At 32.4% G+C, this 13,039-nt stretch overlaps 2 protein-coding genes across 2 annotated transcripts; both read right to left on the reverse strand.

The window, feature by feature from the left end:
• On the reverse strand, positions 1 to 3,106 carry LOC111392147 (auxin-responsive protein IAA13-like). The gene is made up of 5 exons (XM_023017414.1): positions 2,591 to 3,106; positions 1,548 to 1,861; positions 1,276 to 1,393; positions 494 to 555; positions 1 to 406 (listed from the first exon to the last, which is right to left on the reverse strand). Exons 1-5 carry the CDS (start codon positions 2,968 to 2,970, stop codon positions 357 to 359), a joined length of 924 nt encoding a protein of 307 aa, XP_022873182.1. The 5' UTR covers positions 2,971 to 3,106; the 3' UTR covers positions 1 to 356.
• A 6,951-nt stretch (positions 3,107 to 10,057) lies between these two features.
• LOC111392149 (auxin-responsive protein IAA13-like) lies at positions 10,058 to 12,952 on the reverse strand. The gene is made up of 4 exons (XM_023017415.1): positions 12,366 to 12,952; positions 11,313 to 11,626; positions 11,041 to 11,158; positions 10,058 to 10,177 (listed from the first exon to the last, which is right to left on the reverse strand). Exons 1-4 carry the CDS (start codon positions 12,935 to 12,937, stop codon positions 10,090 to 10,092), a joined length of 1,092 nt encoding a protein of 363 aa, XP_022873183.1. The 5' UTR covers positions 12,938 to 12,952; the 3' UTR covers positions 10,058 to 10,089.
• Positions 12,953 to 13,039: the final 87 nt, after the last annotated feature.

A 13,039-nucleotide genomic window follows, 5' to 3' on the forward strand; every position in this document is an offset into this window, starting at 1 on the left:
TTTGACAACAATTGAAGAATTGAATCCATTGAGTTGATGAAAAACTAAACACAGACAGACAGATATGAAGCATTCTCAAATTTACATTATGCCAAGTAAGCATTCATAAAGAAAAAACATGTGATAACATAGAGCAACTTAACATCCTATTTGAATATGGCTTACAAGGTAAAGTGGTATATAGACCAGAATATGGGTGCATTCTAAAAATGCAACCATAAAAAACCAAAAAAAAGAAATAAATAACTGATGTAGCAAAATAATCGACTCGAACTTCTCTAATCCTTTGGCTTTCCTTTTCAAACAGCGCATTTCAATCCTCTCGAAATATTTTAGTATGCAAAGCAGCAGTGTTGCTATATTGCTCTGGCCCTTTGTTTCTCATTCCTTTTGTGGAACTTTGGAGCTGTGTATAAAGATCAACCAGAATTAGAAGCTAACGACGAAGCGACAGAAGAAAAGTGAAGCTATGTAACATAATATGCATAAATACCAAGTCCATTCGCCTCTGAAATTTTCATGATTCTGAGCCTTTTCACAGTGCTGAGAAACATCCTGAACGTAGGAAGAAAAATCGACATTTTTAGTACTGGATGATGTGAAATATAAGCATGAAATTTGAAGTTTTGCGTTATACTTTTCCTTCATTTCAATAAAATCAATTGCCGGGCTACAATGTTAGTACTATCAAGTATAAAATGAACAAGCAGTGAACTCTAACTAGCTAGCAGCAGCTTGTAGTGTTGACTAAGTCTTATATTGGTCCCCATGTTATATGCATAGCATCATTTCGGAGTTGTGATTGTAGTGTGGATTAAGTGAGTGAATGTGTGCGCGCGCGTATACGTGCACGAGCTTGTTATTCAGTGTAAATATTGTATTAAAAAATGACTTAAAAACTTCTTAGAACATCAATTTCTTCATTTATTCTTGGAACTTGAATTAATCAAGTTGCTTAAGGTTGATATTACATTTCTCAGACCTAATCTCCTGCTCACAATCGGTAGGAGATACTTTACCTAATGTCAAACTGCTTTTTTTGACAAATCAAAAGAAAAAGGTTTGACCCACTGACGTGGCATGCCATGTCAGAGGGTGAACATAGTAGCTCCTGCCCACTATGGGCATAAGATCAATTCTATTACTTTTCCACGTCAAAGGGTGAACAACATAGCTCGTGCCCACTATGGATAGAAGATCAATTCTATTACTTTTCTAATTCATTATAAAAGATCGTCTATATATTGAGTATGAATGTAATATATTTTGACATACCCCCATGGAACATCTCCGACTAGCATCCAGTCTCCTTCTTTATCCTCATATGTGAGCACGAACTCGGCCGAACCATCCAAAAGCTTAAAAGGTTGCATGGATTGTTCCTTTCCACCACCTGATCCAAACAAGAGAAATACATTGGATATCAGCTTAGAATGCCATAATCGCAAGATTATATAACTCGCATTCAAGATAATCAAATTAAATATTCAAAATTTTCCCCTCATTCGGGTAATTTGTATTGTTGATAACACATAAAGTACACGTACGGATCTTCCTCGATGGATGCTTGAAGAACATCTCTTCCAAAGTTTGCGCCAAAGTTTCATAGCTAGTGTGAGCCTTCAAGTCCACCTTTCTTCCAATTGGTAATCCATCCATATTCACCTTCACAAACCCGAGATGATCTCTTTCTTTAATGGTCGAATCATTCTTGTCATTTCCGTGATTGATTTTCTTCTTCGAGTTCTCCTTCTTTTCGTCCCTGCCAACTCCCTCACCATCTTCAGCATTTGAAGTCTTTGCTTGGTTAACTAAGGTGTTCATCCTGTATGCCCTTATAGGAGGCCATCCCACAACCTGACTGCTTTCCAAAGCAAAAATGCATCTCTTAATCTAATGAACGAAAGAAGGAATATAACTAGAGTAATGATTTATAAAACAAAGAACACATGATACAAACAACATAGCATGGTTCTGCATATTTTCATAACAAAGTGCAGGAAAAAGCTAAAATCTTTTCGATTGGACTGTCAAGTCGTATTCAACACTAAGCATCAAACATGCCCTAAAGGGTCATACAAAATCTTTCATATTGGTAAAGATGATGTATTTGAAAAAAAATAATAATAATAGAAAAAATAAAAAAATAAAATAAAATAAAAGCAATTCCAAACATAATGATAGATCATAATTGGATGACAACTTACAGCAATTTATTGTATATCCCACTTAGGAAGAAAAAGAAAGTGGTTTTTATAATGAAGCAAAAGAAAACACTGGTATAGAAGAGAAAACTTTTACTGAAAATATATTACAAGGTAACCTTTTTTTACATTAAACCGAACATAATTAATTAAAATGATAAATCAAAGACCAAGATTAAAATCATATTATTAAAATCATCACTATATATCAGATTGCATCTAGTTATAAAAAATAAAAATAAAAATAAAATAAAATACGAACAAGGTTGCCAATGGGACCAAGAATCAATATGGTTTTAAAGCTCAAACAAGCAGTTCGATTAGTCGAATTCCAAGATTTATATTATCAAACGAGTCACCATCCTCCTGAGAAAATCAATTCTAACCTGACACCAGTAGAAGGAGAGCCACCTTCAGCAGAACCTACAGAGTCAGCAGCAGCTCTCTTTGTTCCAGCAGCAGCCCTTCCACTCCCAGCTGAAAACCCATTGGGAAAGTCTTTAGCAGTCAATATCCTTCCATATTCACTCCATGCAGACCCCTTACCCTTCGCCTCCACACCACCACCGCCGCTGCTGCAAAGGCTCAGCCCTAATCCCAGTTCAAGCTCAGACTCTTTTGAAATGTCCATGTAGTCTTTTTCAGAATTGGGTACATTTAAACCAGTCTGATCACAAGACAAGGTTGCGCTACCAGCTCCACCACCTCCTCTACCGCCACCGCCTCCGGCCCCAATCCCACCTAGCAAGCCTAAAGTTGGTTCCATAACATCAAGAAAAATTACAAGAAATGGGATGTTTAAGGATTTTTTTGTAGGAAAGACGAGAATGTAAGGAAGTCTTCTGGGAGCAAAAAAGAGACAGAGGAAGAGAGAAAAAGAGGGGAGAGAGATGTGATAATGGAGTGGCAAGATGGTGGAAATAGTGATTATGCTGGGACCCATATGTCTCCTATTGCCATAGCTTTGTCAAACTTTTGATTATTAATTCTGTGCTCAATTTCTTGAATGGAAAACTATGGTGAAACTGACTGTGTAGTAGCGAAAATCCACAGTAGTTGAAACCATATATTATGAGGTTGAGTGATTTTAATAATAGACATTTATTGGCTTTTTATTTTTCCTTTTGCTGCTCTATATTTGTCAAAGAATTCAATATTTCTCAGTTGCATATTTGCCAATTCCAATTGAAAAATGTCACATTCGAGGAATTAATTTTTTACCTTGGTTGTTTGATAGAAAAGTGGAAACAGAGTTCGAATTTCAACGTACTAATATTAAAATATTTTTTGGCCATTTTCATGGAAATCGAATTTTTATCGTTTTTGTGATTTTTACTTTTCTAACGTATATAGAATTGGTTTGCTTTTTTCACCTTTGCTATCAAACGGACCCTTAATGTATCTCCTTCTCACGTGATTTCTCTGTGATATCAATTTCACTTCTTTTAACCATCTCTAACAAGAAGACGTTAATAGAAATTTTGTTTGAATAATAGACAAGGTAATTGTAGAAGAAAAAAAAATCAAAAATAATATATATATATATATATATATATATATATATGATCGAAATCGGGATTATTGAGCACAAAAGGGTAATTTTTTCCACTTTTATGTTTCGCTTTCTCCACCTGTAATCTTAATATAGATTTTTACGGTGAAATTGTCTACAAATGAGGAAGAAAGTTTGCTCTAACACTATTTTTATGTCTCCCATATTCTTTGTCCTTTCATCCTTTTGGCCATTTCGAATGAAGACTCGAAAGCAACTCAAAAGTAGGAGAAAAATAAAAAATTTGTTTTAAAGCAGAGATATTGATGTAGTTACCAAAACGATTACCATGTTATCGAAGTTTCGTTAATTTCAAATGAATATCGCAATACGATTATCTTTTAATTTTTGTTAATTTCTAAAAATATTAAAAATATATATACATCAAAACTCTTTAATATGCGCACGGAAAGAATTTGGATTTTTGGTTTTAAATATCAAATAACGAGAATTTAAGAGATAGAAAAATTACAAAGGTCATAAATTTATTTTAAAAATAATTAATTGCCATGATGATTTACAATCCTTATTTAAAAATAATAACTAAAATATAGGTAATTATTAAAACTAAAAATAATGACGAAAGTTAAAATCCCTAATATCTAGAATTATTCAGAAATAAACGAAATTAAAATTTGAATTTATATAATAAAAAAGTTTTCTAAAAGAAAATTAAAAATTCAACCTTCATCATCTTTCGAATTTATTTAGTAAATAAATACTAACTAAATATAATTGAAAACTCAATTTTCATCTAACACTCTTTGAGAAATAAAATTAGGCTTAAAAACTCATTAGTCAACCGTCCGATCGATCTAATGAGTTCGTAAGCGAAAAGCTTGTTGGCCATATAAACAACGTTAAAACTCTAGTTCATGGTTGAACCTAATTAGTCAACATAATTACCAAATTCAAACAAATTGAAAAGTTCATTGACTTTTTTTTAAACAAAAGTAAATAACGAACTAAAAAAATAGCCAAAATTTCAAGACATGTTATGATCGTCCATAAGGTGCCTATTGTACCCTGCCTCGAACGCAAAAACCTTGAGACGAGCCTTCCATCCACGTGGTTAGAAAGCTCTTCATAAACGCATGCATATGACTTGGGGTAGGCCATCACGATAACATCTAAATATAATGCCATCATTAACGAACATTTAGTGTGTGATTTTCCAAACTAGTAGTCTATTCAATTCATCAATAACCCAAAGAGTATCTCCAAATGAAAAAGAAAAAAAGAACAAAGAAAATCCTCTTTTTTTCCAAATCCAATTATTAAATTTCTCATGCTTCCCACAAAAACACCCCAAGGCAATAAAAGGCAAATAAACTTTGAAAATTTTGTCCTTTCAAAACATTATAGTATTGGATTATCCGACAACAATTATTATTGATGCTTAGTTTTATTATTTTATTTAATGCACTCATGGGAGAGACAGCAATGAATCGTTTTCGAGTCCTACAAATATATGGAGATCTTTTTTCATAGTTTATTTATTGCAATTCTTTATATATAAATTTTTATGTGCTGGCCAGACAGATACTCAAGAGCCACATTCCTTACTTTACGAGTATAAAGCATTTTAGTGTTGCAACTAACCAAAAAGGAATGTTTTGACAACAAATAAATGTAAACATACACACACACACACACACAATATACATACATCTACTCGACTCCAAGAGTTAAATCGGTTTTACTACTTGCATGACTTTGTAGGTTGAGCTAGTCTTTGTCAAGTTCATTGAGTTGTTGTTGTGTTGGTTGTCGTTTTAAGACTGTTGTGTTGAATAATGCCTAACTTAACCTTAACGTTCTCTAGACTTTTTCAAGTCATCTTACGTTATTATCGGACATCTATCGTTATTCTTCACATATCTCATGCATTCTCAAATGGGTCTCTGATACTTCTTATGAGTCCCTTGTTGTGTCACTCGATCATTTAGGGTGTAACATGTATAGCTAAAGGTATATTTATAAATAAATAAGTAAATTTATCTCATTTTCCACAATGTTAATTTTTCTAAATAAAGTGACATAACATAATATCGTTACAGACAAGTCTTAAATTCAAATATTAACGTTAATCATTTATAAAAATCTAATTTGTGGAATGTCTAACAAAAAGTAAATTCAATTTTTACGAGAGACGTACTATAAAAGATGATAAATAAAATTATCAGTACTCATAAACAATGTTGACAAAATCTTAATCTAGATTAGTTGTCTCAACTTTGGCATAAAAGCCATGGTTAAAGACTGTAGTTTTGAGTCTTTTTACAATGCAAAAGCATATATATTGTAAATATATATATTTTTGCTGCTCCATGCTTTTATTTTACTATGTTGTGTCTACTATTGAGAAGACAATAAGCACAAAACCTTGTATTGAAAAGTAGAAACCTTGAACATATGCCAACCATTGTCTCGTGGGCTGCCCAAATAGAGAATAAATAGTAAAGTAAAACAAAAGAATGGTGGAATAGGATAGTATAGTATAGTATTTAATTTTGCACCTTAAAAAGCATATTGTCAACTTTCAAGCAACTAATAGGGGACCATATTATTTCAATAATAACTCAAATATAAAGACAACATGTTTAATTCATTGAATTGGGCAAAACTTGAAATTTATTAGACATTTGACAAAAACTTCCAAAAATTATTTGGATCTAACATATTTTAGGAATACTTGATTTTGAAATTTTATCTTAAAATGTCGATATTGTTTAAAGAACTAATCCAAATTTTATATTTTGATTATTTATTTCATCTTTACACGATGAGAATTTTTCTTAATATGTCAAGCAAGATAGTAAATCGTTTGATAATACTAATCTTAAAGGCCGAATTCTTGTTCTAGTTTTAAACAATTCAATTTATTCGTTAAAATTAATGGGCTCATATAATAGTTTTAAGACTTGTGATTCTATCTTGAAATGTTAATATTTTTACGAGGAATGTTGAAAATCCTTATATATTGGTTATTTATTCTTTCTTTTTTCTTTTTTTTTTTATGTAGAATTTACTCTTGACAAGGCATAGTTTATTTTCAATAAATACAAAAATAGCATATGTTTGATATATGCAATTATTATGAATTGAATTTTATTGGGAGAGATATACGACAATAATTATTAACCTTCATGTTTAATTTTGCGTATCTAATATACATTTCAAGAAAATTAAAACTTCAAAACAAATAATTTGATGGAGAAAAGAACTTTCATTTGCTACATTTTTATTTATTTTTTGAGATTAAACTTAAAACACTCTATTTGTCATTTAGTAATTGAATTTAATAAAATTTAAAAGAGAAGTAAAATTTTCAGTTCGTTTAATATTTTATTATGTAAAGCTAGATCAAATGGTTCATTTACAAATTTTAGCATGTCAATATTATTCTTTTTCAACAATTCATGATGACATGTATAATTAGTGTTAAAAATCATGATAACATATGGAAAATGTGAAAAATAATTTGTATCAAAAATAGATAATTTATTAACTAAGCTTAGATTTTAATAATACACATTTTATTAAATTATAGAATCATTTTATACCTTTTAAATATTTGAATTTTTTCCATGTTAGTATAGGGAGTTAACTATTAAGTTGAACAATAATACGAAAATGTAAAATTTAAAATTTTCTGAAATGTGATAAATAAATTATTTTATTCAGGGGAAAAAAAGAAGAAGAAGAAGGTAAATTGGAATTAATTTACAGAATATTTGAGCTAGCTAATGAAAACAGATTTCCGGTTTGCAGGCTCGGAAAAGAAAAGAAGAAACCGACAATGTGGGGGCGCAGAGTCACGGGATTATGCGACGTGGGCCGACAGCTTTCACGGCTTGATCGGGAGCTTCATCTTCATGGGACCGGCTTCAGTCCGAGACAGATTAGCAGTGGGGGCTCCATGTAGCTTAGCCCAAGTTTTCTGTGTTTTCTTATTTCTTTTATTTATTTATTTATTTTTGTCAATTTTAGTAATTCATACAATTTGTAGGATTCACAGTTACTATCCATCTTTTATCTACACATTTTTTGAGATCCGCAGTTTAAATATCAGTCCCGTACAAGCACTGATCACTTAGTTAAAATTTTGAGTTTTTCTAATTAAGCCCTTATTTGTCATCCATTTTCTCTCATTCTTTTTCATTATTTTCTTTACAGTATCCATATTTAACCACATGTTCTTCATTAAAATAATATTACACGTAAATCAAAAAAAATTTCATCTTTTTTAACCATATATTTTAACATCAATCACTATTTCATAATACATTCTTCCCAAATAATGGATGACAAACACACCCTAAATGTCAAACATATGTGATCTTTATACTTAAATCACATTATATTAACGTCTTTTTATCAGACATACCATTGTTGTATTCAGAGTCAGGGGATGACTTTTTTATTTTTTATTTTTTATTTTTTATTTTTTATTTTGTACTGTGCTAAGCTCCTGCTTGACAACCATTATTTGGATAAATAGAGTTTTAAATAGTAATTCTTTTAAGAATATGTAGTTAAAAAGTAGGACAAAATTTTAGATTTACGTGCATAATATTTTATTATGTTAACGTATAATTAAAAATAAATATGTAGAATTTTTTTTTTTTTCAAATAATGATTTTCAAACAAGGGCTAATTCATATAAGAAAAACTTTCATGCAATTTGTGATCCTGAGGCTTATAAGTAAACGTCTTATTGGCCAAATCAGTCATATACACATGGCTAGGCATATCATTTCAAAAGCCGGCCCAGATGTAACAAGGCTATCAGACCCACAATTCTTTATTTTAATTATAGGTAATTGTTATTGTATGCACATCATAGTTCTTACTAGTTGCACTTTATTTTATTGCATTCAAGGTTCTCAAGATTTGCTCATTGTGACATTTATGTCCTTAGCTTTACTTTAGTCTAATATTTATCTTCAGCTTCAGCCTTCAATTAATCAATTCCTCTTGTTCTGTCAATTGTTTTTGTCGAAAAAGTAAGTTAGGAGAGCTAATGAGGCTTATTTCCTCACCCTATATAAAAATAATAAATACTAAAATATGAAAATATTTCAAAGTATGCAAACAGAATATTTTGACACAATTTATCATCAACAATGAGATACATTAATTAACGGAAGTTAGAAAATAAAAATTCGATAGAAAAAATTTTGAAACATAAGTTCTACAATAAATAAGGTTTGAGAACCTTAAATGCAATTTTACACACACACACACACACACACACATATATATATATAAAAGTTCGAAAATTAAGTGTTTTGAAAATAATTTACTACTTAAACTAACCAATAACCACTTATTCTACATTCTCTCTATACCATTTTAACTTCCTCCATTAGTATCACAGCCACCAAAACCCCCATCTCCAACCTCTAACTACCCCCCACCTCTCTCTCTCTCTCTCTCTCTCTACACATCATCACCTCTAAATCGACGCACTACCGCCATTAAAAGATTTGAACCATCAAACCCAAGCACCTCTAGCCTCGATTTTTTAAGGATCTAAACTTTAGCATTGCCATCGCAAGTACTAGAATGACAAAAAGTCAATATAGCCACTAAGAGAATGTCAAAGAAACAGATGCTAGGAAATTGGAAAATGCTCCTCTGCCATAAGAATGGTTGACAGAGGTCACGACACTCACTCACAACCACCGAGCCTGCATGAATAAACAATTGGGAGGAAGAGGTGGTCCCACCCCCCAAATGTGTGTATCGGTCAGACCCTCTGTCATGCTTCTTCTGGCAGAGGAGCATGGTTGTAGGAAATTATTAATTTGTCATATAAGCCTACATATGTAATTAATTGTGTATAAATACTATATTAAAGTTAAGCCCATTTAAAATGATCTAATAAAAAATTAAAGTCATTGGACTTTAGCAATTTAAATTAAGTGTGGGCCTAAATATGTGTAGAGACCGAATTATTTTAGAGTTGTATTTCATGATGGGTAAAATACATGGAAAATTCTACTTGTACATAATTATTGTACATAATGGTGTCCATAATGTGATATGACAATCATCCGATTGTTGTTGTGGAAGAGTGAGATTTAAATTAAAAATTGGATTCAGTGCCACGTGTAATTATGGACACCATTATGTAGACAATTATGTACCTGTAACACTTTCCAAAATACATATAGTTTTAGAGTTATGGTCTCCAATTTATATGTAATTCTCATTCTTTGTGACATCATATCAATACAAGAAAAAACATATTGAAAAAAATTCAAAATCCCATAAAGATCAACCAGATTTAGAAGCTAACAACGAAGCGACAGAAGAAAAGTGAAGCTATGTAACATAATATGCATAAATACCAAGTCCATTCGCCTCTGAAATTTTCATGATTCTGAGCCTTTTCACAGTGCTGAGAAACATCCTGAACGTAGGAAGAAAAATCGACATTTTAGTACTGGATGATGTGAAATATAAGCATGAAATTTGAAGTTTTGCATTATACTTTTCCTTCATTTCAATAAAATCAATTGCCGGGCTACAATGTTAGTACTATCAAGTATAAAATGAACAAGCAGTGAACTCTACCTAGCTAGCAGCACCTTGTAGTGTTGACTAAGTCTTATATTGGTCCCCATGTTATATGCATAGCATCATTTCAGAGTCGTGATTGTAATGTGGATTAAGTGAGTGAGTATGTGTGCGTGCGCGCGAGCTTGTTATTCACTGTAAATATTGTATTAGAAAAAAGGACTTAAACTTTTTAGAACATCATCAAGTATAAAATGAACAAGCAGTGAACTCTACCTAGCTAGCAGCACCTTGTAGTGTTGACTAAGTCTTATATTGGTCCCCATGTTATATGCATAGCATCATTTCAGAGTCGTGATTGTAATGTGGATTAAGTGAGTGAGTATGTGTGCGTGCGCGCGAGCTTGTTATTCACTGTAAATATTGTATTAGAAAAAAGGACTTAAACTTTTTAGAACATCAATTTCTGCAGTTATTCCTGGAAGTTGAATTAATCAAGTTGCTTGAGGTTGATATTACATTTCTCAGACCTAATCTCCTGCCAACAATTGGTAGGAGAAACTTCGCCTAATGTGAAACTGCTTTTTTTGACAAATCAAAAGAAAAAGGTTTGACCTATTGACGTGGCATGCCATGTCACAGGGTGAACAACAAAGCTCCTGCCCACTATGGATAGAAGATCAATTTTATTACTTTCCTAATTCATTATAAAAGATGTCTATATATTGAGTATAAATGTAATATATTTTGACATACCCCCATGGAACATCTCCGACTAGCATCCAGTCTCCTTCTTTATCCTCATATGTGAGCACGAACTCAGCCGAACCATCCAAAAGCTTAAAAGGTTGCATTGATTGTTCCTTTCCACTACCTGATCCAACCAAGAGAAATACATTGGATATCAGCTAAGAATGCCACAATCGCAAGATTATAGAACTCGTTTTCAAGATAATCAAATCAAATATTCAAATTTTTTCCCTCATTCGAGTAATTTGTATTGTTGATAACACATAAAGTACACGTACGGATCTTCCTCGATGGATGCTTGAAGAACATCTCTTCCAAAGTTTGCGCCAAAGTTTCATAGCTAGTGTGAGCCTTCAAGTCCACCTTTCTTCCAATTGGTAATCCATCCATATTCACCTTCACATATCCTAGATGATCTCTTTCTTTAATGGTCGAATCATTCTTGTCATTTCCATGATTGATTTTCTTCTTCGAGTTCTCCTTCTTTTCGTCCCTGCCAACTCCCTCACCATCTTCAGTATTTGAAGTCTTTGCTTGGTTGACTAAGGTGTTCATCCTGTATGCCCTTATAGGAGGCCATCCCACAACCTGACTGCTTTCCAAAGCAAAAATGCATCTCTTAATCTAATGAACGAAAGAAGGAATATAACTAGAGTAATGATTTAAAAAACAAAGAACACATGATACAACACAACACAGCATAGTTCTGCATATTTTCAAAACAAAGTGCAGGAAAAAGCTAAAATCTTTTCGATTGGACTGTCAAGTCGTATTCAACACTAAGCATCAAACATGCCCTAAAGGGTCATACAAAATCTTTCATATTGGTAAAGATGATGTATTTGAAAAAAAATAATAATAATAGAAAAAATAAAAAAATAAAATAAAATAAAAGCAATTCCAAACATAATGATAGATCATAATTGGATGACAACTTACAGCAATTTATTGTATATCCCACTTAGGAAGAAAAAGAAAGTGGTTTTTATAATGAAGCAAAAGAAAACACTGGTATAGAAGAGAAAACTTTTACTGAAAATATATTACAAGGTAACCTTTTTTAACATTAAACCGAACATAATTAATTAAAATAATAAATCAAAGACCAAGATTAAAATCATATTCTTAAAATCATCACTATATATCAGAGTACATCTAGGTATAAAAAAAAAATAATAATAATAAATAAATAAAATAAAATATGAACAAGGTTGCCAATGGAACCAAGAATCAATATGGTTTTAAAGCTCAAACAAGCAATTCGATTAGTCGAATTCCAAGATTTATATTATCAAACGAGTCACCATCCTCCTGAGAAAATCAATTCTAACCTGACACCAGTAGAAGGAGAGCCACCTTCAGCAGAACCTACAGAGTCAGCAGCAGCTCTCTTTGTTCCAGCAGCAGCCCTTCCACTCCCAGCTGAAAACCCATTGGGAAAGTCTTTAGCAGTCAATATCCTTCCATATTCACTCCATGCAGACCCCTTACCCTTCGCCTCCACACCACCACCGCCGCTGCTGCAAAGGCTCAGCCCTAATCCCAGTTCAAGCTCAGACTCTTTTGAAATGTCCATGTAGTCTTTTTCAGAATTGGGTACATTTAAACCAGTCTGATCACAAGACAAGGTTGCGCTACCAGCTCCACCACCTCCTCTACCGCCACCGCCTCCGGCCCCAATCCCACCTAGCAAGCCTAAAGTTGGTTCCATAACATCAAGAAAAATTACAAGAAATGGGATGTTTAAGGATTTTTTGTAGGAAAGACGAGAATGTAAGGAAGTCTTCTGGGAGCAAAAAAGAGACAGAGGAAGAGAGAAAAAGAGGGGAGAGAGATGTGATAATGGAGTGGCAAGATGGTGGAAATAGTGATTATCTGGGACCCATATGTCTCCTATTGCCATAGCTTTGTCAAACTTTTGATTATTAATTCTGTGCTCAATTTCTTGAATGGAAAACTATGGTGAAACTGACTGTGTAGTAGCGAAAATCCACAGTAGTTGAAA

The sequence above is a fragment of the Olea europaea genome, unplaced genomic scaffold, assembly GCF_002742605.1.
Source record: "Olea europaea var. sylvestris unplaced genomic scaffold, O_europaea_v1 scaffold890, whole genome shotgun sequence".
Taxonomy (NCBI): domain Eukaryota; kingdom Viridiplantae; phylum Streptophyta; class Magnoliopsida; order Lamiales; family Oleaceae; genus Olea; species Olea europaea.